We start from the raw sequence: 20,572 nt of genomic DNA on the forward strand, positions 1-20,572 counted from the left end.
AGCCGATTAAACAATTTCAGCTCAAGATCCACTTTGCGCAATTACTGTGACAGCAGTGCCTGGATACAAGGATAAAAATACACATTTGTCTTACCTCAAAACCTGGACCTGCTAGGGGAAAACTTAATTTTCTCCAAACTGTTAGGTTGCACCGATATATTGCAGTTATGATATTTGATGATTGCTATGCATAGTGTTATTGCAGCCTCAGAATATGAGGCGCCCGCCACTAAACAGATGAAATACCAGAATGATTTCATGCGACTCTCCCAATCAGTGGTTCTAAACATCACTGAACACTTCCACCCACCAGCTACAACATCAAAAAACTGTCTGGTGAAGTGATTAACATTGGTTATCTCTTTACAATGCAAAGTTCTGCTGGGAAACCCTGGGTCCCGGCTTTCATGAGGATGTTACTTTGACACGTACCACCCAAATACTGCTGCAGAGTACAAGTACACCCCCCCCCATCGTCCCTTTCTAGCAGTGTTGAAGAAACTGTGGAATGTGTGTGACTCTGATCTAACATGTTTTTCATCTTGACCTGAAAGGTGTTGGGCGCAAGCTGTTTGCTGTTCTCTCCGCCCGCAGCTAACACGCACCACATTAACACACCATTAGTAAAAGAATTAACATTGGTAAATTTGATACCTGGTTTCCAAAACCTGCTGAACAGGTTTTATTCATAATAGCAGTTAGATGTGCTGAGACCTGTGAGAACCCAAGTTAGGAACCTTGGTGTTTAAGTAGATTCAGAGCTGATATTCAGCAGCCACATCAAGGCCAAAGCTAATCAGTGTTTTATCATCTCAAATAAATGGACAAGAATCCAGGCTGTAAGATGTAGAGGAACTCATGCTCTCATTTTCTAGCAAAGTGTAATGGTCTCTTGCAAGAACAGGCAACATATATTTCCCGAAATGTTGAACTATTCCTTTAAGTGAATCCTCTGAATATTCCTTCCCCCACTGACACTGAGTAATAATCAACATGTTGTTATAAGGCTCAGCGGCAGTCATGCCAAAAAACACACACGAATCATCTCGGTCAGAATTATTTTATTTTCTTTCACGATAAAAGTGAGGGACTACAAAACAAAGAAGGCTTATTGATTTGCAGACATGAGTGAATGATTTCTACAGCAAATGGACCTTGTGCTACTCCACATTAGTTGGATCCCAGGACACGTGTCTCCCATCGTGCAACTTGTTTATTGTCTCCATGTCCTCCTCCTCCAGTTGGAATCCAAACACCTAACATTATGAGGTGGCATTAAAAAAGGAAAAATAACCAACTGATTGATAATTCCAATTTCAGAATTGACTTTAAGTTGTTGTTTTTTTACAACTCACCTGACAATTTTCTAGAACACGTTCCTTTTTTGTTGACTTCGGTATTGTAATGACTCCATTCTAAGAAGATGACAAAAATTAATAACAACAGAAGTTAGACAACAAGGTTTTTAAATGGTGAGACTGATCATTTTGAAAAAGGCTGTTGATTCTGCTGTTAGCATTTCACTCTTAAATGGTATAATAATAACAACAATAATAATAATAATGTGACAATATATTGAAATTGTTTTTCATTTTCATTTATATTACCTGAATACTCCAGCGAATGCAGATCTGAGCAGGTGTGCGTCCGTATTTCTGCGCCAACTGGATAATAGTGGGGTTGCTTAGGACTTGACCCTTGGCCAGAGGGCAGTACCCCTGAAATGCAATACCCTCCTGACGGCAGTACTCAATCAGCTTATTGGGCTGCTGGAATGGATGGTATTCCACCTGATTTTGGATGATACTGTTAGTTTATATTACAATGCTTATGGCAGCAACTGGCAAGTTCTAGTCTCCCCCCCTTTCAGATAAGGGCCGTGTCTCTGTCTGGATAAACTTTGTTGCCCACCTGGTCTTTTGTGAAATACTTACTTGATTAACATGTGGCACCACAGTACAGTCCTGCTTTAACTGTTCCAGATGGTGAATCATAAAGTTGCTAACCCCAATACTACGACATAACCCTGTCAGAACAAAGAGAGAGGGAAATGTTAAAAATGAATGAAATGTCTTACACATACAAATAATACACTGATGGGTGACCTTTTGGGTAATTTAATAGACAGAGATTACCACTGTATCCTAATAAAAGTAAAATTAGCACATCTAGTAAATAGCTCAACTATTATGTTATTTCGTTGCACTTTTACCCTTTTCATAAAGTTCTTCCAAAGCTCTCCAGGCCTCAGCTCTCAGCTCTCTGCCGCTGCGACCAGGCAGCATGGAGCCAGGCCAGTGCAACATGTAGATGTCTGATGAGACAAATGGTGGCAGAAGCAGGGAAATTAACAGATAATGAATTGGAAGAAAATTCTAATAATAATTTCAAATGATACTAAATCTTTGGAATATAAAAAATAGGTGTATTCCTCTCACTCGCACTCCTTACCAAGATATTCCACACCCATCAGGGAGCAGGATTTCTGAAAGGCCTTCTTGGCAGCTTCATATTCATAGTCCTCCGGCCAGAGTTTATTGGTGATCCACAGGTCACCTCGAGGTACCCCACTATCTCTGATAACTTCAGCCAGTTGTACCTCAAAGCCATTATACTTGGATGTGTCAATGAGACGTATGCCACAATCTCGGACTGCAGACAGAACAGTATCTTGACAGAATCCTCCAACCTGGGATGTGCCTTAGCAAGCAACACGGAAGGTGGTCTGTGTTAAGTTCTGCACCGGTGACATACTGATGTTGCGAAATCCACAACTATTTTAATGGAACACACATCCGACTGGTTGCATTTCTACTTCGACAGGTTTAAAAATATTAAAATGTAACTTACCTATTCCAAGTATTGGCATTTGCACCCCATTTGAGAGCTTAACTGTGGGACAAGTCCAACTTTGTGCAGAAGACATGATCTCTTGGAAACAGTATCAGTGTGACTAACAGACAGCAACAAAGAAGACTGCCAAAAACCATGTAACCAGTTCTCCTGAAAGACTGATTCTACCAGGAGCATCTAAATCCCTCCCACACTTATATTAGGTGCCTCCCAACTTAAACTGACATTATTGTCATTATGTATATGTAAAAGCATATAGCCTCTGGGCAATCAGGTCAAGAAGCTCTGCAGTTAGCAAAAGGGGCCCAATGGAGTACGATTAAAGCTTCTTATCATTCCACCGATCAAGTTTTTCTGGTATTCTGTCTTCCTTAACCTACACATCTTCTTTTCTTTAATTAAGATCTTGCAAAAACAAAAATCTCACACGACACTCTCACACTACAGAGCTGATTTATTGTCAAAGAACTATTTTATATAAATATTTGGTAGAAAATCAGTTTTTAACATTTTGCGGTGACTTTAAATTGTCAAGATGTTATCGTACGTGGGTCAAATTTAGCATTGTCTTCATTTGATTCAGTGACTCAAACTCAAAACCATTAGCGCAATGTATTTAGAACAAGCATCTTAACATTTAATATTAACGTTTTTCTACTTTATGAAGACACGTTCATTAAAGGTGCGAAATGTTTTTCAGCGGTATCAGTGAACCAGAATCAGACTGAGAAACTGTAGTTCTGCCTTTGGCAAATTGTGTTCCTCTGAGAAACTGTGACCGTCCAGAGCCTGCTAAAACCAGAAAATCTGCTTGGGCCTGCTAATTTCTCTTAGAATATCAATACATGAAAGGAAGAATGTGTATGTTTAAAGTCCTCCCTCCATTTTATCTTACCTAATGCAAGTCTCTGATAAAGCTTGGAAGATTTAGGAAATCTTGAAAATCTGCAAAAAAATCAACGACTTTGTCAACACAAACTTAGCTCATCAGTGTGACAGCTTTATTTCAGCACAGGTAATCATTTATTTGAAATATTTGTACAGACTTCATTTTGGTCTTAATTTTATTCTATATTCTATTCTAATGTTTAGCTGTTCTTGCATTAGAAAAAATGTCTGTGTGTCATCTGTGTGTCAGAGCAGAGATGAATGGGCTTCACAACGTCGCACCACATCTTCTTCCAGGTTTCTGCCAGGTGAAGTGATAATACAATCTCAACATTCTTTAGATAACAGTTAATGGTAAAACCGGTTCTAAGACAAACACGCTCTGTATTTTTTCACATATCACTACTCCACATCTTTTGGATCCCAAGTTACATGTCTTTCATCGTGCAGTCCTCCCAAAGTGGCCATGTCCGACTCCTCCAGCTGGAACTCAAACACCTATGTGTGTGTGTGTGTGTGTGTGTGTGTGAGAGAGAGAGCACAGGTAGAATCAGAGGAAGATGGTGTAAGCAGAAAAATGTATGGCGGCATCATCAGCGATTAGTGACTGAGAATTGGTTATCGCAACTAAAGTTCACAAAAAAAACTATTTAAATCATTTTATACTTTTATACAAATGATCATATCACAGACCATTTCACTTCTCTAATAACCTATCTGAACAACTTATTGGATTATTACTAACTATTTTACAATAAAATTGCAGTGGAAATTAAAGCATCTTTTCTTAGCGACTTTTCTTTTGACTTGATGACATACTCCTGTTGTCTTTTTAATGTTGTCATGTCACCATGCACACTTGATTGGTCCATCAGAACATAATGAATGTTTCTCAACCTTTTTTGATTCCTAACTGTTATTATTATGGTCACAGTGCAATGACGAAAAAGACTGCAATGTATTTCCAACTCACTTGACAGTTTTCTTGTATCCTCTGCTTTTTGGTGGATTTTGGTATCGTGACAACTCCGTTCTAAGGAAAAATGGGGAAAACACAGCATTACAGATAAAACATACACACACGCACACCACATACAGACATGTGTGTTAGGCCAATTCAACTTAAGGCAGGCTATTTCTGAACAATATTACAACCTGAATACTCCAGCGGATGCAGATCTGAGCAGGCGTGCGGTTGTAATTTTCTGCTATCTGGAGAACAGCGGGGTTGCTGAGGGCTTGACCCTTGGCCAAAGGACTGAACCCTTCAAACACAATTCCCTCCTGACGACAGTACTCTATCAGACTATTGGGCTGCTGGAAAGGATGGTACTCCACCTGAAGGGTTGTAACATTTTTCACAGGCATTATAGGCAAGTTGCTACATGTAGGCAGCTCAACATTCACCTTATACTACCCTTCTTTTGTGACCCCCAACCCAGATAATTTTCATACAGTTTTATTGGTGGTTTATGTGGCAAGGCAGCACTCAAAAGGCAAACTAATGCTAGAGAAGCAGTATATAAGCAGGATAAAAATTACTTAAAAATACTTCAGGTGTGTATACTTATGAAGGCTCATCTCTGAGACAAGCTAATTCTTTAATAAACCTAGCAAAACAAACACATTTAACCTAATGGGGGTTTTCATGAAAAAAAATACCTGGTTAACATGAGGAACAATACTACAATCTTCCTTTAACTGTTCCAGGTGGTGGACCAGAAAGTTGCTCACTCCAATAGCCCGACACACCCCTAAAGAGACAAACAGGGATACTCAAGCTCTGTGATACAGCTCACTCTGCCACTGCTATATCACAGTGATACTTGATGTAGTCAATTTTGCATACTTTCTCTCTGTTTTGTGACATGATCTCCCATGTTCTGTACCTTCTTTATAAAGTTCCTCCAAAGCTCTCCAGGTCTCAGCTCTGAGCTCCCTGTTGGAGCAACCCTGGCGTAATGACCCGGGCCAGTGCATCAAGTACAGATCTGCAAAATGATTTGATGAAAGACTACAGAAGTCAAGAAGGTAACAAACAATGTACACAGTCGTGGAATGAAGATGACAATAAAGAAGCACATGACAACCAGAAAAATTGTCAGAGTTAATTTTCTGGTGTTAAGCAAAAGTGTTAAAATATAGTTGAAATGACGCTGTTAAACGTTAATTTAACATGGCACAGGGTGGTGTTTGAGACTTATCTCCCACAGAGTTATGAAACCAGAGCCTCTCCTAACACTTCCTCATAGATTTCTATCTCTAGTGTTACACAGGGTTCATTGTAAATTCTGGACAGTTATTTTAACACTGGATTTGGGGTGTAATTCTTAACGTTTCAGGAAGTGTTAATTAACTCTGCAAAGACTGTGACAAAATGAACACCAGCATGGTGTTTGAACTGACTCTCTCAGAGTTGATTTAACACTACAAAATTTGCTGTGTACAAAAGAAGATTGGTGGTACTGCAATGATAACACACAAAACTGTAGTCTAACTGTGGCTTTATCAGTCGCAACCCATACCGAAATATTCCACCCCCATCTTTGAGCATGATTCAAGGCAGGCCTTCTTTGCAGCTTTGTATCCATAGTCCACAGGCCACAGTTTATTGGTGAGCCACAGATCACTTCGCGGTATCCCACTTTCTCTGATGGCTTGACCCAGTTTCTCCTCACAGCCGTACCGCGTTGCTGTGTCAATGTGGCGGACACCACACTCAGTGAGCGCATACACAATGGCATCGTGACAGTATCCGCCATAATGTGACGTGCCTGGAACAGAGAGAAAATATTAGACAAAACATACAGGTCATCTAAATTTAAAATGTTTTGGGGGTTTTTTTGTGCTGTTGTTGAGAAAGAAAAGAAGGTGTGTAACCTGATGTTCAACACTTCTGTAACAAAAGTGAGGAAAGGACAGTCAAAGCAGATTTTACTTCTTACTTGTACTTTGTAAACGTGAGCAACATGTTCAGAAACGGAAAGACAGACTTTACTTTGTAGATAACATATAATTGGAAAACAATTGATGTAAACTGAAGAATCACAGCAAATTAAAAATAACTGTAGGATTGTTTGTTCATCTTGAAGACCACCCAAGGGACACATCACATTAAAGACAAATTAATTTGCACTCATTGAACTAGTTATAACTGTTAAAGTCGTGCAGTCTGTTAAGTTTTGTATTTGGGTAAGTGGCATGAGACACATTGTTGATTTACCCAAGTAAATTAAAAAAAAACCCCACCTAATCCAAATATTGGCATCTGCAGACCATTGGAAAGTGGGACTGTAGGACAAGTCGACACCGGTGTGGAAGACATGGCAGCGCTGTGCGATCTGAATTACAAAAAAAAGTGTTATACTTAGTTTTCATTGTCTTTTTGCTTGGTTCACATTTCAAACATCGAACATCATTACACATCTGCTACACGTTATAGGACCACCACCGTACATCCACGATACAAAGAGTTCAGTCCACTAACGACACGAAACTGAGCTACGCTTTATGCAGTGTGAACTTCTAAGTTTCAGATTTGAACGCCACTGATAGTTACCACGGCAGCGTGTTGCAGATTTTTCCCAGTCGGACCGGATTAGGTTCTCTGAGGCGGGGGGAGATGTGCCTCCAACAGAAAATCAACTGACGTGACTTGTAAGCACGCGTAGCTGTGGAATACGGCGAAAAATACGTCCAAGAGGGTGAAAACCGACGTACGTCACTGGCACGTAAAAAAAAAAAAATAGTTTTAAGTTTAAAGACTTACATAAGATTCTGCAGTTGAAGGAGTTTGGTCAGTTTCCATCAATATATCCCTATATTTTTCTTTAGTTGTGACATCCAGTCATACCACATAGCCTGATCTCTTTGCTTTTATGCTCTTTGGTTAGAGTCAGTCAACATGGCGCCCTTGTAGAGCAAATGGTTTGTTTACTTTGCCAACAAAATGAGGTAATGAAAATATCTTCCACTGTTCTTGATGCAAAGAAGTAGCTCTGTCGCGTCGCGGCATATTATATAGTTAGGAAAAAGTACTGGGATTAAGCATAACAACTGCTTCATAGCGTGCATAAAGATGTTTTCGTGCAGGTTGTTATTTAATGTGATTTGCTCACAGTGCGGCGGTATAGCGGTTACAGACACGTCAAGGAAAACTATTCAGGACCCTGTTTTGTTAAGAAAACAAACCTGGTGTTTCTGAATTTCTACTGAACCTCTTACAAAGACCACTTTTCACCTCACAAGTATCGTTTAAGCTACTTACTTTCCGATAGACCAGGCGTGTTCAGAAATCATAACGTCGCCATGCAAGCCCTGGTGAATGTAGTGGAAGAATGTGTACCAAAAAAAAAACCCCGAATAATGGTTATCTGGGTGTAAAGTCGTGCTTTTCTCTCATAGCATGTGTTGTATTTAATTTAAGTTGTCTGTTTTAAAGGCTGGTGTTGTGACACGTCTTACCTGGGAGGAGAGTAGAAATCTTGCTATTACTCAGAGCTGATATTCAGCAGCCACATTAAAAGCTAATCAGTAATTTATTATCTCAAATAAATGGACAAGAGTTGTGTCTCCAGGCAAGACGTATCGGAATTCATTCATGCTCTCATCTTCCAGCGACGTGGACGCCTGTAATGGTCTCTTGTCTGGTCTTGTGAAAAAGACGGTTATGTAACTCAGAGAGCTGCTGTCAAACTTGTAATTCAATAATCTCAGACATGTCTGATCTCCCAGAGGAATATAAACCAAGCAAGGCCCTCAGATCTTTAGGGATCAGCTGGTAATACATTGAGCCATTACCAAACAGACTAGAACTGCTTTTAGTTACTATGCTACACAGAGATGGAACCAACTTCCTCTTGGTCTCAAATGCTTCCAGGTCAGTTGGAGCAGCCAAGTTAGAAACTCTGCTTCTTTACTGCACTTTTATTTTATTTATAATGACTGCACTATTACTACTTTTACTTAAAAGAATTGTTCAGTATTTGGGAAAAGTTAGATGAGAAGAGTCACACTGCTCTCAGGTCTGCACTGTAAAGCCAGGTCAGCTGTTTCCTGCAGCTTCCACTGTTTATGCTAAGCTAAGCTAATATATGTATTGTACAAATAAGAGAGCGGCATCTCTTTTTTCATCTAAATCTCAGCAAAAACAGGAAACAGATATTTCCCTAAATGTTGAGCTGTTCCTTTACGCGAATCGTCTGAATACTTCTTCCCCCACTGACACTGAGTAATAATAAACACGTAATTATGAGGTTGAGTAAGAAACAAAAAAAACAAAACACATCTCTTCTACTGTTCTAAATACAAAGATGTAGCTCTGTCGTGTTGCAACATTTATATTTAAGGAAACAGTACTGGAGTTAAGCATAACAGAATTTGTTCACATCAAGGATGTATTCATGTTAATATTTAATTTGAATTAGTCACAGAACAAGTTCCCCAAGTTGCATGTGACAGTGTAATCATTCTAGACACCTCAAGGAAAACTGTTCTGCTCTGTTTTGTTAAGACAATAAACCTGGCATTACTGTGTTATTAAAAACCGCTTTTCCCCTCACAGGCATTCTTTCTGTGCAACAGGCTACTTCATTTCTGTTAGACCAAGTGTGTTCTGAAATCCTCATGTTGTCATGCAAGCCTCGATGAATCTAGTGAAAGAGTTTCTACAAAAAATGAATTTTCTGGGTGTTTTAATATTGTGCCCTGCAATGTCTGCACACCTCCTGTGATGCAGGATGCCTCGTTGCTGCAAGGGGCTCAGGCGAACCTATTTGGTTTGTCCAATCCTGCTGCTACTCCTGGTTGGTGCTGCCTTAACTACCCTGTTGCCCCCTGCTGAGAACCAAGGAGGCCTTGGTGTCCTGGAAGTCCCACGCCGGTCAGAACCGCAAAAGGAGAATCCTGCACAGGGACTACACGGTGACAGCACAGAGGAGGAGCAGAGGTTTACCATAATCATCCAAAGTTACAACCGCACAGACATTTTGCTCAAACTCCTAAACCATTACCAGGCAGTGCCTCATCTTCGGCAGATTATCATTGTCTGGAATAACATTGGGGAGCAGACACCCCTCAAGTTATGGAACTCTTTGGGACCTCATCCAGTTCCTGTGGTCTTCAAGGAGCAGACCAGCAATAGAATGCGCAACAGGCTGCAACTATTCCCTGAGATTGATACTGACGGTCAGTTTACCTAAAAGCTTTCATATTGCATATGTCTGATTTCCTCAGTGGCATTTGTTTGATTTTTACTTTGACCCTTAGCTGTGCTGATGCTGGATGATGATACCCTGCTCAGCGTTCCTGACATCAGTTTTGCTTTCTCTGTCTGGAAGGTAATAACTTTAACGAAAATGTAAATGAGATTGCATTATTATGTGAAGAAGGAAAATGCTTAAAAATGCTTAAATGGTACTTTTATCTACATTGTAATCAATGTGATTGATTGAAGTTGTTTCATCTTTTCGTCCCACAGCAATTTCCTGACCAGATTGTTGGGTTTGTCCCACGGAAACATGTCGCAGCACCAGGAGGAGTGTACAGTTATGGTAGTTTTGAACTGCAGGACCCAGAAACAGCTGGAGGCGACAAGTAAGTCGTGCTTCTCTTTTCTCATAGTTTCATGAAGCACATATACTGCATCTTACTGTCCACTTATGTTGGTTGGTTATGTTGTTTTTTTTATTCTTAAATCCTGATCCACTCCCTGCAGATACTCCATGGTGTTAATTGGCGCTGCCTTCTTCCACTGCCGATACCTGCAGCTCTTCCAGGACCAACCTCAAGTAGTGCACGCGCTGGTGGATGAAACGCAGAACTGTGATGACATTGCCATGAACTTTGCTGTAGCGCTGTATTTAAGGAAGCACTCAAAGTCTATAGGCGGCATTAACAAACCCTCTGGGGTCTTTGTCAAACCCGTGGATCTCCGCAACCTGGAAAAGGATGCCAGAAGTGGGTACCAGGGCATGTGGCATCGTCCTGAGCACCTTCTTCAGAGATCCTACTGTCTGAACAGGCTAACACAGATCTATGGCTTTATGCCACTCTGCTTCTCCAACCTGATGGTGTCCCAGTTTGGTTTCCCCAGCTATGCCAACCACAAGAGTAGAGGCTGAGGACCTGCCACATGGCTGACTGTTTTGGACGGAAAGAAGACAGACTCAAGAAGCAGTCTGGTAAGCTATGTTTGTTTAATAACACGCCGCAAGTCCACAATTTGGTTATTAACCTGTTCTGCAGATGATAATCTCATGTTCACATGACCTGTGGCTGGAAACAAACATTTACTGACTATGCGTATTCAGAAACATCAATGCAAGCAAACGTTTTACAGCTTAAGATGTGTAAAATTAGTATTTAATATTCAGACACTTACAAAAATAGTTGTAGAAAAACAGTTATGATATGGCAGCATTTCAGCAACGTGTAGTACAGGATAAAATAGGTTGTTGCTTACCTGCTCAGTGTTTCACTCTTTTGTTTTTATGCCATGATACTGAGCAGTTTCATTGTGTCTTCAGCAGAATCATGGACTTTCATCCTTTGGACAACAGCAAGGATTGATAAAGGATTTTCTACACATGGACCAGTCTGATGATATGTCAATAATAATAATATTAACAATAATAATTATTATTATAATAATGTGTATTGTAGCCAAAGCTGCCTTTACCCCAGCAGTGGATTGTAGTGCAGTTATTTTATAGCCAGCAGGTGTCAGTCTTAGATCTGCTTTGACATTTTGCTTTGTTTGTAACCATGATTTACAGCACTAATGTTGTCCCATTCAATTTTTCATTTGCCATATTTATAATTGTATATGGAATGTGAATTCCAGTGACCTTGTTAACGGTCCCTTCAGGTTTGTTAAAAAAAAGACACCAAAGTCAGCATCAGAGAATAAAACAGAATTTATGCAAGTACTATATAAATGTTCAGCATCATGTTTTTTAATGTGTGCATCTGTGTCAGTTTTGCAGGACCATATCGTGTAATTTTAGGTTACCAAAGCCAATGCTTTTTCTCTGAACACAACTTGGGGATGAATTCATAATTATGATATTAGTTAATCAAAGTTAATTCTTGAAGTAGGTTAACATAAATTTTGTTTTCAGGGCTTCCAAGCACAATATCTGAGATATTTAAACATCTTAATTCTGACATAAGGAGTAAATATTATCTAGTTCATTTTTATTTGATTCAGGACTAACCCATCTGTAGTAATGGTAACGGTAAAATTGTGCCAATGATTGGTGAAACTTGTTTTACTAGCGCCATGAGATCAGTCCACAGGACTGTATATGACACTGATTTCAGTAAATGATATACTCATTGAATTATATCAGCACTCTGGTTTTTGTGTCCAAGTTTATACAATTTCTTTCAATAACATGTACAGGAAAAAGTTGACAAGGAGGCTGAAGGCTAAACACCTTTATATTATTAAGAGGTAGGAGAGTGATGAAGGTGTCACCTGTAGCTGTCATCAGTCTACACAGGAAAACATTTGGATTGCAACACCGGGTGTGAGGTCCGACCTGTTTTTCAAATTTCAGGTCTATGCATACCATTAAAACAGTTTCTGCTCATTACTAACCTTGAATGAAAAAACTATTTAACAGTAACATCCGACTCCTTCCTAGTGGATTAACGTGTCTTTGCATATTCAGAGGTAACTCTGGACTTCAGTTCTTTCAGTAAGGGTCCGAGAGTCTCATTGTGAGCCAGGTCGTCCACCACCACTACCACTGACGCCAGGCCCACCTGTTGGCCTGGATCCCCCGTCACCTGGAGACCGCATGTTGTGCCACAGCTTCACAAGAGGCTCCCTCTTCCTCCAAATCAGCTTGTGACCATAAGCCACATACCATCTGTAAGACAAGATCGATGGAGATGATGAACTCCTGACCTGAGCTACAAGGTTGCTCTACATTTCTTACAATTTGGGCCAAACACAGAATGTATTTTAAGAATAAAATTAAGACTTCAGGACATTCTTCTCCAGTGTAAAACATTTTTGTGTTGTTGGCCTTGGCCCATCATTTCTACATCATCCGTAGAGCTTATGAACAAATTCAAAACAACACCTATAAATACACACACACACACACACACACAAAAAATACACTCAATTATCCTTTTCACTGCCAGAGGAACACTGGCCACTCACATTCCAAAGAGGGCTCCACCCAGATGAGCTGCATGGTCAAACAGTCTCCATCCTAGAAAAAGCCCTGCTGTATCTATGGCGATGAGTGCTTTCAGAGCCTAAAGACAGACAAGTGATACGAACACACAATGTACTTCACTAAATCAACAACATCCATCTCCCTTCCAGGCATTCAGACATGCATACTTACACATTTTCTCACACATACTAGACTTTGTCGGTTTCATTCATGCACAGATTTACATCTCTTGCCTGCAGCAAAAACACAACATGTGAATGTCAATAACCCCCTTTAAAAGGGAAATGAATGGCAAAAGTTTTTACACACCTTACATGAGAGTACAGCCACTGCAGTACACAGACAACACACAAATACAGCCCGATGTACTCTCTCTCTCACACACACACACGCACGCCCTGTGTAACTTACATTTCCTGCTGTCAAAGTGACCATGGGGAGGAAAATTATGCCTAGTTTGGCCTCTGGCACTTTTACACAGACTGCAGCCAGCACTGCCATGACGGCACCTGACTATGGAGCAAACAAAAGACAGTCAAAACTACTGTGTTGCTTTGGTGTTTAACTGTATGATGATTTTTAGCAAATATCTTACCGCTCCTAGTGATGGATAGAAACGTCCAGTGGCTGTTTTACACAAGTAGCTAACCATATTGGATATCACTCCTGAAAATATATATTATGTTAGAGATATCACTCTTCTACCAAAAAACTCAATTCATCCCTTTTCCCCATTTTCTCAGTCATAATGAGCGTATATTTTACCAGCTGGTTCCAAATGTTAAAATACCCCAATCTGTCCAGCTCTAATGAATTGGAATTTCAGAGAGCCATTTTTCTGAATAGCTGAATATGTATAGGATGTCATTTTGGTTTTGTAAATGCCAGTCATTTGATTTTTATATCTTAAAGATCAAGTTATTTTATAACTAGTGTCACTTAAAAGATAGAGACCTAAATAAATTCTTAAAAAGATTTTGGCTTGACAGATTTAATATGCTAAGTTAAATGTTATCAGACCTCAGTCCTATTCTTTTTTTTGACTCACCAGCAGACAGGTAGACTGCAAGAAACTGCTCCTTCCCTAAGAGAGAGACTATTCCTGAAGAAAATGTCCACAGGACATACATGTTGGCCATCATGTGGATAATGGAGTAATGGCTAAAGGAGGACAGGACCATGGGAAGGCACCGTGTTTCTGGTGGAGGGGATAGAAAGATGGCGTCAAACACATGCTTGAAACACACACAAAACGAATGCCTTTTCTGTCCTTGTATAAGCACTTTAATACTCACTGGAGGCTGGATTGGATGTGAAGTACTTAATCATACGTCTTTGCATTGAAGGGATCCGCCAGCAACACAAGACTGCGGCATTTACTGCAATGATACCTGGAAAACAGTAAGATGAACAGCCCCTGACTATGAAGAAACGTGGGCTCGTATTAAACACATGTAGAGATGTTGATGCTAGCCGATAAAGCTGAAGAAGCACAGGGACAAAATGAGTGCGTGTCTGCAACATAAGCTACCAGTGACAGTCCTCTGTCCTTCTGTGAGGCTACTCCAGAAGTCATCCACCATGGACATCACAATGATGAGCTGTCGCTGGAAGGCAGACAGCTGCCTCCACCAGTCATGCCAGTACACCATGTCCTGGGAACCCTGGTAATATACGATTGAATATATGAAAGACTAAGCAAGCTAGTAGTTACATTGTTTGACAGCAGCAGAGGAGAGAAGCGGCACCACAGATCATTAAAAGCACACCTGTAAGATTTTTTCTGCATCCTCTTTATCTTTTGCAGACTGAACTCTCGACTTCAGGGTCTCATACTGCATAATGGCCGCCGCACCGAAGGAGCAGCCTGTAAACTGACATGGAGTCAGACAACAACCAATGCCATCATTCCGATCCAAACCTTTTGCATTAGAAAAACAGGAAGACATACCCCTACTGTGAACATGAGTGGTCTGAAAAGTGTTGGCGTGGGGGCTTTGGGAGGAGGCGGGAGACCTGGTGTGCCAGCCTCAGAGGGTGAAGAGTTGGTTTCTTGGGTGACATTTTGTTTCTTTGTATCCGGCCTTTTGGCTTCCCGACGGAAACCACACCTCTGTTGGTTGCAGGGGTTAAGTCTGTTAAAAAATGTGTAAACAAAAGAGAAAGTATTGATCCTTTAGTTACATTATACAGAATAACATGGATGACTTATGTTACTTATAACAGCCCTGCAGTGAAAACTGTGGAGCTCATGTTGATCTATTTTCTTTAGGTGTTGATTCAACGCCATGATGATTAACTTGCTGTTGTGTACCGTTGTTTGTAGGGCTGACTTGTAGCCTAAAACCTAAAAACATTCAGCTAAATATCACGTGTTGACAGAGAAAAGCATCAAACTATTACACATGAGAGGCTGGAACCACTGACCAACCACTATTTTGTAAGGACAAAAATGACCAAACGATTACCAAAATACCTGTCCATTACTCTTCTACCAACTGACTAACCGATTACTCTATTGTAGCTGTCCTAGGTGAATAGTTTACAGGAAATTAGGCCTCATGACCTAACGTTACATTGACGGCTACGTTACTAGTTAAGACAACGGCTATCCCTTAAGATACAGTTGATTTGGTAACGAATAATAGGCAAGTAGGATAAGCGAGACATTAAATATACTGTTTGATCGACTCCGGGTCATTAAAACCTTAACACGCACATGTCACAAACGGTTACAGTTTTTGTCATAAGCCCCGTGGATCGTTTGACAATGACAGTCGGAACAGTTAGCTAATCACACACACACGGGTCGTGTGACGGTTTTCCTTGCCTAAACAGACCCTGCGACCTCGGCTGTCTCGTGTTTGCTCACCTAGAGCTTCGTGAGGTACGAGTGGAGGATCTCATGAACTCTGTTTTGGTCCATTTCATTACACATCCTCTCCACGCCATGTTTGTTATGACCTCTTAGCGAGGCTCGTCCCACTGCCAGACCGGAGCTACCGCTGCGTTCACTGACTCGTCTAATAGCTCCGACATTTGACCTACACTCAAGAGATCTTGATGTAACAAATATTCCGTTTTTTGAAGCTGTGAACAGGCACGGGGTTGTTTGTATTTTGAACTCTGAATTGAACTGAATTATATTGTTATCAAATTATTCTTTTTTTTAAATAAATGAAATGACATCACATTTTCATAAAAGATCGAAAGTTGGGGAAGCGGATTACTGTCTCGATGTTGTGTTCTCTGGTAAGCTATTTTATTTTATTTTCAGTTTTCAGCTCTTTCTTTACAACTTTCTTTATAAAGTTGGTGTAAAGCCAAAGAACAGCAAACAGAAATAACTGACTGTAACTGTAACATTACATTATCCATTTATTGTCTAAGCAGGTGGTACATACGCTACTATACATCATAGGTCTATATATACAGACCTTCAGTGTAGTTCAGTGTAGTAGTAATATGTACTCAGTAAACGGTAAAAATGTAATGTGTAGACTATCTACGTCTATACATTACTGTCCGTGTAACACAGCCCAGAAAATGGATTGTCTGCTGGGTGCAAGCAGGCTACACTCAGAACAATTGGAAACCAAAGCGCCGAATTTCCTGTATGCCAAAACATAAAGATGATTCTCATTTTGAAAAAAATAGCTGGGAAAACCTGAATGCAGCAGAAGGTGTAGGCGTCCAGATACCAACGTCTTAATGTTTCCCCATTGGCAGCACTTCACTTCCCTCTAGTGGCGTGTTAAAGTACAGATTTGTCAGGTGCGGGAGGTTTAGCAAATTAAGTCACAGTAGTGGCAAGTAACTAAATAAACAACATTTACTCAAGTGATGGTATTAATTGAAGTTTTGGCCTCCCAGTTTTGTACCATTTTATATTTCTTTTAAAATAAATCTCAGTGGAAGACAGTACACCTTTTGACACAAAGCACAGGCATAAATAATAAAATGAATCAAAGCTGAGTTCCATTTGTTTCCATTGAGCCTGTCATGACTTACTGTGACACTTAAATACAACAGAGCCATCGGTAATGTTATTAGTATATGACAGAAAGGGTCCTGCAGAATGAATACCTTGTGTACACTTTGCTTTTAATATGTTTTGTACTTTAGTCAAATTTTAATGCATGACTTTTATTTGTGTTTTGCCACTGATGTACTGCTACTATTATGTAAGTTAAAGAACCAAAGAGGCCTATACTCATTCAATACGGATTGATTTCCAAAATGACAGAAAATAGAAAAAAAAAATTAATGTGAAAGCTTTGCACACAGGAGAGAATAAAAATACCAGAAAGTGAGAGCACTTACTAACGGTGTTAATAGAAAACACAAGTCAAAATATTAGTAAAATCAAAATTGATGACTCCCTTAATTATTAAAAACATTTGGTTAGCACACCAAAGTTTGTTTTCATTAAAACCATAGAGAAAGTAGTGGAAGCCTTGGACAGGAGCTGGACAGTATTGATGGCACTAGGTGTTGCTATTGGCATCTGGACAAGTTCCACAAACTTCTCACAAGCTTGCCAGTGACTCCAGAAATAGGTGAAGAAGGTAGAAATTACAGTGAGAAGGCTGCACTGCAGTGTCTGCAGTGTAACTAGGGCTCTCCTCCAATGCAATATCTGCACTTGACTTACTGGGCTACTTTAGCTATAGACAATATTGCACAAAGGAAATGCTGTAATAGAGCTAGACAAGAATGAAAGAAGTTTTGGAGTAGCTACGTAATTAATCTTGCAATAGCAATGCATCCCATGGGGACATTATAATACAATCGCATGCTTCTGCAAGGAAATAAAATATCATTTTACAGAAAAATGAGGGTGTGGAGGTTTCAGGACAAAGATACAGTGTACAAAGAAAGGAGAGCAATATGCCTTTGCCACTGTATGGACCCAAGGACACACTGCCAAGTTAGATGATATCCTGTGGGTGCAGGCCTGGGGCAGGGGAGGACAGGGGGATGTGGCAGAGGAGGAGGAGGAGGGATACAGGGAGCAGAGAAGAGAAGGGAGGGATGCCAGTAGGAGTGAACACAGGACGAATGGAGGTGGGGAAGCCAAAGAGAGGAACAGAAAGAGGCATGAGAGGAAAAAGGGGGAGAGTCTTAAATATTTAAATGGCCGCAGAAGTTAACACAGGTAAAAAGAGGTTTGTGATTTGGATTTTTGTTGATTTCGCTGTACAGTGCTGCAGCCCTGCTATGTAACAACATGACCCTCACACAAACACGCACATTCATCTCCCGCTGAATCTGTAGAGGACTATAGGTTCCTTTCTAATCAATGCGGTGCATTTTTCCCCCCCAGCAGAGGTGTCCTCTTTCAGGTCCCCTCATTGATTTGCCGGGAACCGACGCCAGCCGGGACTCGGTCTGTGTCCGCAACAGGACAGCAAGGCCTCGGTCATGTGACAGGAAGTGTGGTGTCTGAAAGGAGAAGTTCTCATTTGTGTATGGCACTCATTTATCTTACTGCAACTACAGCGTGGCTAGAAAGAGTGAATGATACAAGAAACTGTGATGTTTGGCTCCCTTATGTTGGATCTGGATCCACAGGCATGATGCTGAACGTCATTTGGCCTTGAGGCTTCTGTTTCAGCCCAAAGGCTTGACACATCTTACACCAACAGCACAGTCTTTTTATACCACCGGAGGAAACTCTAGCTGTTATCATAGCGTCCCATCAGAGTGCTGACGAGGAGCTTTCCAAGGCACGGATCAATGGGCCAGTTAGATAATACGACACTGTGACTTGTTTTCTGTTTTTTTTTTTTCCTGCATAGATTTTGAGAGTCTCTGGTCAGCGTGTGATCCTGGTATTCTTTAAGGAGTAGCTCATTTACACAACTGGACACTGAGTGGGATTTCAGATAAGTCCACTGCAAAGTCCTGATATTTATTTCACCCAAAATACCACAGAGGTTGGAGCTCAGCATGACGACATCAACCTCTCACTGTTGCAAATCCAAAAGAGCATTTCAAAAAAGGTGTTTATGTAAAGGTTTGTTTACTTTGTTTTTTTTTTTAAATATGTTGTAAAAAGTGAGAGAGGCACTTGAATGAACATGAGAGCGTCACACTCTTATGCGCACACTGTACCTCTGTGTACATATCTGCCCTGGCAGTTCACACTGATTTGATTACACAACGCTAGCAGGCTTCTCACGCGCTTTTTTGCACAAACCCATTACAGTGGAGCAGCCAGCTCATTCTGAATACACAGTGCAGTCTTTGTATACACCGCACACAATGTTTTTCACAATTCTACTGCAGTATAATCAAATAACAGGACATGATTATTGATCTGTGATACATTCATTAAATATTGATGTCTCGCAGCAAAATATCATCTGCCTTTGCTAACAGTAAAGCAACATTGCGGTCTGCAGGAGTGTGAGGAAGGAGGTCATCACTGTGGATTAGAAGTAGAAATTACGTATTGGTACTGGCTGTTACGGGCATCTGGTGAATTTAGGGTAAAGAGTGCATCATTCTGCAAGCACAACTGGAGCATGTGCTAAAGTATTACTTATATTTTTCATGAAATTACCCTGAAATAATCAGGTGTACAGATCGCTGTAACTGTTTGATTCTGATGTGTTTGTGGTTTGAGAGAAGAAGACTTAGAGATTATTTCATTAGTATTTATCCTAATTTCTCCAGGATTATACAGTACATGTTTTATAAACAACTTGTCGAGACGTAGGTTGTGATGTGCAGATTGCGAGGGTCTGAAAATCTGAGACATGTAAGCAGTATTCTGGATCTGGTTTTTAAGATCCTGTGATACCTTTAATATGCAAGCACAACAATAAGAACAACACTCATTCATACATTCAGTCACATATCTGTATGGAAAGATTTTCTTCATCAGTTATTGTTCAAAATGACAGTCTGAAATGATGCTCACTGGCTGTGTTAACAAAAGAGCACAGAAACCGGACTGAGCACCAGCGATGGAAATCAACTAAGCACTAAGTATGGTTTTGAGGTACTTGTATTTACTTACACTTTTCTATTTTCTCTTACTTCGTAGTTGTACTCCAATTCAGTTCAGAGGGAAATATTGCACTTTTATTTCATAAATTTAGTTCTTTTTTAGATTCAGATAAATACAGAATATAATCATATAATATAATATAATATAATAATCATAAATTGTGATATATCAGTAGGACTTAGCTGATCCCCAGGGGGCAAACCACAGATTATCCCACAGGGTATAAAGTTATATATATATATATATATATATATATATATATATATATATATATATATATATATATATGAATAAATTAATATTATCCCTACATTGCATTCAACAATAATCACAAATCAATAATGTACAGTAATATACATTATTCAGAATTGGGCTCTTCAAAATATAAGTATATTTTTTAATGCCAATACTTTCGTGCTTTTACATAAGTAAGTGACTTTTATAAATTCAGGACGTTTACTTGTGACAGAGTATTTTTACGCTGTAGTACTGCTACCTTTCCTTAAGTAGCCAAATGATCTGAGTACTTCTTCCACCCCTGTTGAGCGCCCTCCCAAAAGAGTCCCAGTTTGTTTTGATTAATCCAGTCCAGTCAGCGTGATCACGAGTACAGTTTGTA

The 20,572-nt window shown here is 40.0% G+C and overlaps 4 protein-coding genes across 14 annotated transcripts; 1 reads left to right on the top strand and 3 right to left on the bottom strand.

Annotated features, from left to right (window-relative positions):
• Window positions 1-1,044: 1,044 nt before the first annotated feature.
• LOC124068869 (glyoxal reductase-like) lies at window positions 1,045-3,086 on the bottom strand. Its single transcript, XM_046407385.1, has 7 exons — window positions 2,851-3,086; window positions 2,452-2,700; window positions 2,213-2,314; window positions 1,935-2,026; window positions 1,608-1,790; window positions 1,356-1,415; window positions 1,045-1,256 (listed from the first exon to the last, which is right to left on the bottom strand). The coding sequence occupies exons 1-7, from the start codon at window positions 2,924-2,926 to the stop codon at window positions 1,161-1,163; spliced, it is 858 nt and encodes a 285-aa protein (XP_046263341.1). The 5' UTR covers window positions 2,927-3,086; the 3' UTR covers window positions 1,045-1,160.
• A 330-nt stretch (window positions 3,087-3,416) lies between these two features.
• LOC124068867 (glyoxal reductase-like) lies at window positions 3,417-8,445 on the bottom strand. 8 transcript variants are annotated; one of them, XM_046407378.1, is made up of 10 exons: window positions 8,206-8,345; window positions 8,009-8,058; window positions 6,991-7,082; window positions 6,267-6,515; window positions 5,631-5,732; window positions 5,404-5,495; window positions 4,897-5,079; window positions 4,715-4,774; window positions 4,174-4,239; window positions 3,417-3,798 (listed from the first exon to the last, which is right to left on the bottom strand). In XM_046407378.1, exons 2-10 carry the CDS (start codon window positions 8,038-8,040, stop codon window positions 3,781-3,783), a joined length of 894 nt encoding a protein of 297 aa, XP_046263334.1. In that variant the 5' UTR covers window positions 8,041-8,058; window positions 8,206-8,345; the 3' UTR covers window positions 3,417-3,780. The 8 variants fall into 8 exon arrangements, with proteins under 8 accessions (XP_046263334.1, XP_046263332.1, XP_046263338.1 ...); XM_046407376.1 differs by lacking the exon at window positions 3,417-3,798 and having other exon boundaries at window positions 3,833-4,239; XM_046407382.1 differs by lacking the exons at window positions 3,417-3,798; window positions 8,009-8,058; window positions 8,206-8,345 and adding exons at window positions 7,301-7,412; window positions 7,511-7,648 and having other exon boundaries at window positions 3,833-4,239.
• extl2 (exostosin-like glycosyltransferase 2) lies at window positions 7,305-11,570 on the top strand. 3 transcript variants are annotated; one of them, XM_046407374.1, is made up of 6 exons: window positions 7,305-7,457; window positions 9,479-9,927; window positions 10,009-10,079; window positions 10,220-10,335; window positions 10,457-10,922; window positions 11,268-11,570. In XM_046407374.1, the coding sequence occupies exons 2-5, from the start codon at window positions 9,480-9,482 to the stop codon at window positions 10,860-10,862; spliced, it is 1,041 nt and encodes a 346-aa protein (XP_046263330.1). In that variant the 5' UTR covers window positions 7,305-7,457; window position 9,479; the 3' UTR covers window positions 10,863-10,922; window positions 11,268-11,570. The 3 variants fall into 3 exon arrangements, with proteins under 3 accessions (XP_046263330.1, XP_046263329.1, XP_046263328.1); XM_046407373.1 differs by lacking the exon at window positions 7,305-7,457 and adding an exon at window positions 7,562-7,695; XM_046407372.1 differs by lacking the exon at window positions 7,305-7,457 and adding an exon at window positions 8,489-8,620.
• A 425-nt stretch (window positions 11,571-11,995) lies between these two features.
• parla (presenilin associated, rhomboid-like a) lies at window positions 11,996-15,964 on the bottom strand. Of its 2 annotated transcripts, XR_006844987.1 has the most exons (11): window positions 15,808-15,964; window positions 14,887-15,070; window positions 14,705-14,809; window positions 14,467-14,599; window positions 14,231-14,326; window positions 13,984-14,133; window positions 13,531-13,601; window positions 13,347-13,448; window positions 13,107-13,168; window positions 12,917-13,014; window positions 12,585-12,617 (listed from the first exon to the last, which is right to left on the bottom strand). XR_006844987.1 is itself a non-coding variant. In XM_046407370.1 (10 exons), exons 1-10 carry the CDS (start codon window positions 15,885-15,887, stop codon window positions 12,461-12,463), a joined length of 1,176 nt encoding a protein of 391 aa, XP_046263326.1. In that variant the 5' UTR covers window positions 15,888-15,964; the 3' UTR covers window positions 11,996-12,460. The 2 variants fall into 2 exon arrangements, 1 of the variants encoding a protein (XP_046263326.1); XM_046407370.1 differs by lacking the exon at window positions 13,107-13,168 and having other exon boundaries at window positions 11,996-12,617.
• Between the last annotated feature and the right edge of the window lie 4,608 nt (window positions 15,965-20,572).

The sequence above is a fragment of the Scatophagus argus genome, chromosome 13 (assembly GCF_020382885.2).
Source record: "Scatophagus argus isolate fScaArg1 chromosome 13, fScaArg1.pri, whole genome shotgun sequence".
NCBI lineage: Eukaryota > Metazoa > Chordata > Actinopteri > Scatophagidae > Scatophagus > Scatophagus argus.

Coding starts and splice junctions, on each gene's coding strand:
- LOC124068867 (XM_046407376.1), bottom strand. CDS start 8,040: ATGATTTCTGAACACGCCTGGTCTATCGGAAA. Junction 7,083..8,008: donor CACGCCTGGTCTATCGGAAA/GTAAGTAGCTTA, acceptor TTTGTAATTCAG/ATCGCACAGCGCTGCCATGT. Junction 4,775..4,896: donor GCATCCGCTGGAGTATTCAG/GTTGTAATATTG, acceptor ATTTTTCCTTAG/AACGGAGTTGTCACGATACC.
- LOC124068869 (XM_046407385.1), bottom strand. CDS start 2,926: ATGTCTTCTGCACAAAGTTGGACTTGTCCCACAGTTAAGCTCTCAAAT. Junction 2,701..2,850: donor AATGCCAATACTTGGAATAG/GTAAGTTACATT, acceptor TTGCTTGCTAAG/GCACATCCCAGGTTGGAGGA. Junction 1,416..1,607: donor GCATTCGCTGGAGTATTCAG/GTAATATAAATG, acceptor TCATCTTCTTAG/AATGGAGTCATTACAATACC.
- parla (XM_046407370.1), bottom strand. CDS start 15,887: ATGGCGTGGAGAGGATGTGTAATGAAATGGACCAAAACAGAGTTCATG. Junction 14,327..14,466: donor AGGACAGAGGACTGTCACTG/GTAGCTTATGTT, acceptor ACTGTTTTCCAG/GTATCATTGCAGTAAATGCC. Junction 13,449..13,530: donor TCTATCCATCACTAGGAGCG/GTAAGATATTTG, acceptor TTTGCTCCATAG/TCAGGTGCCGTCATGGCAGT.
- extl2 (XM_046407372.1), top strand. CDS start 8,571: ATGCTACACAGAGATGGAACCAACTTCCTCTTGGTCTCAAATGCTTCC. Junction 8,621..9,478: donor TTGGTCTCAAATGCTTCCAG/GTCAGTTGGAGC, acceptor CCTGTGATGCAG/GATGCCTCGTTGCTGCAAGG. Junction 10,336..10,456: donor GAAACAGCTGGAGGCGACAA/GTAAGTCGTGCT, acceptor CACTCCCTGCAG/ATACTCCATGGTGTTAATTG.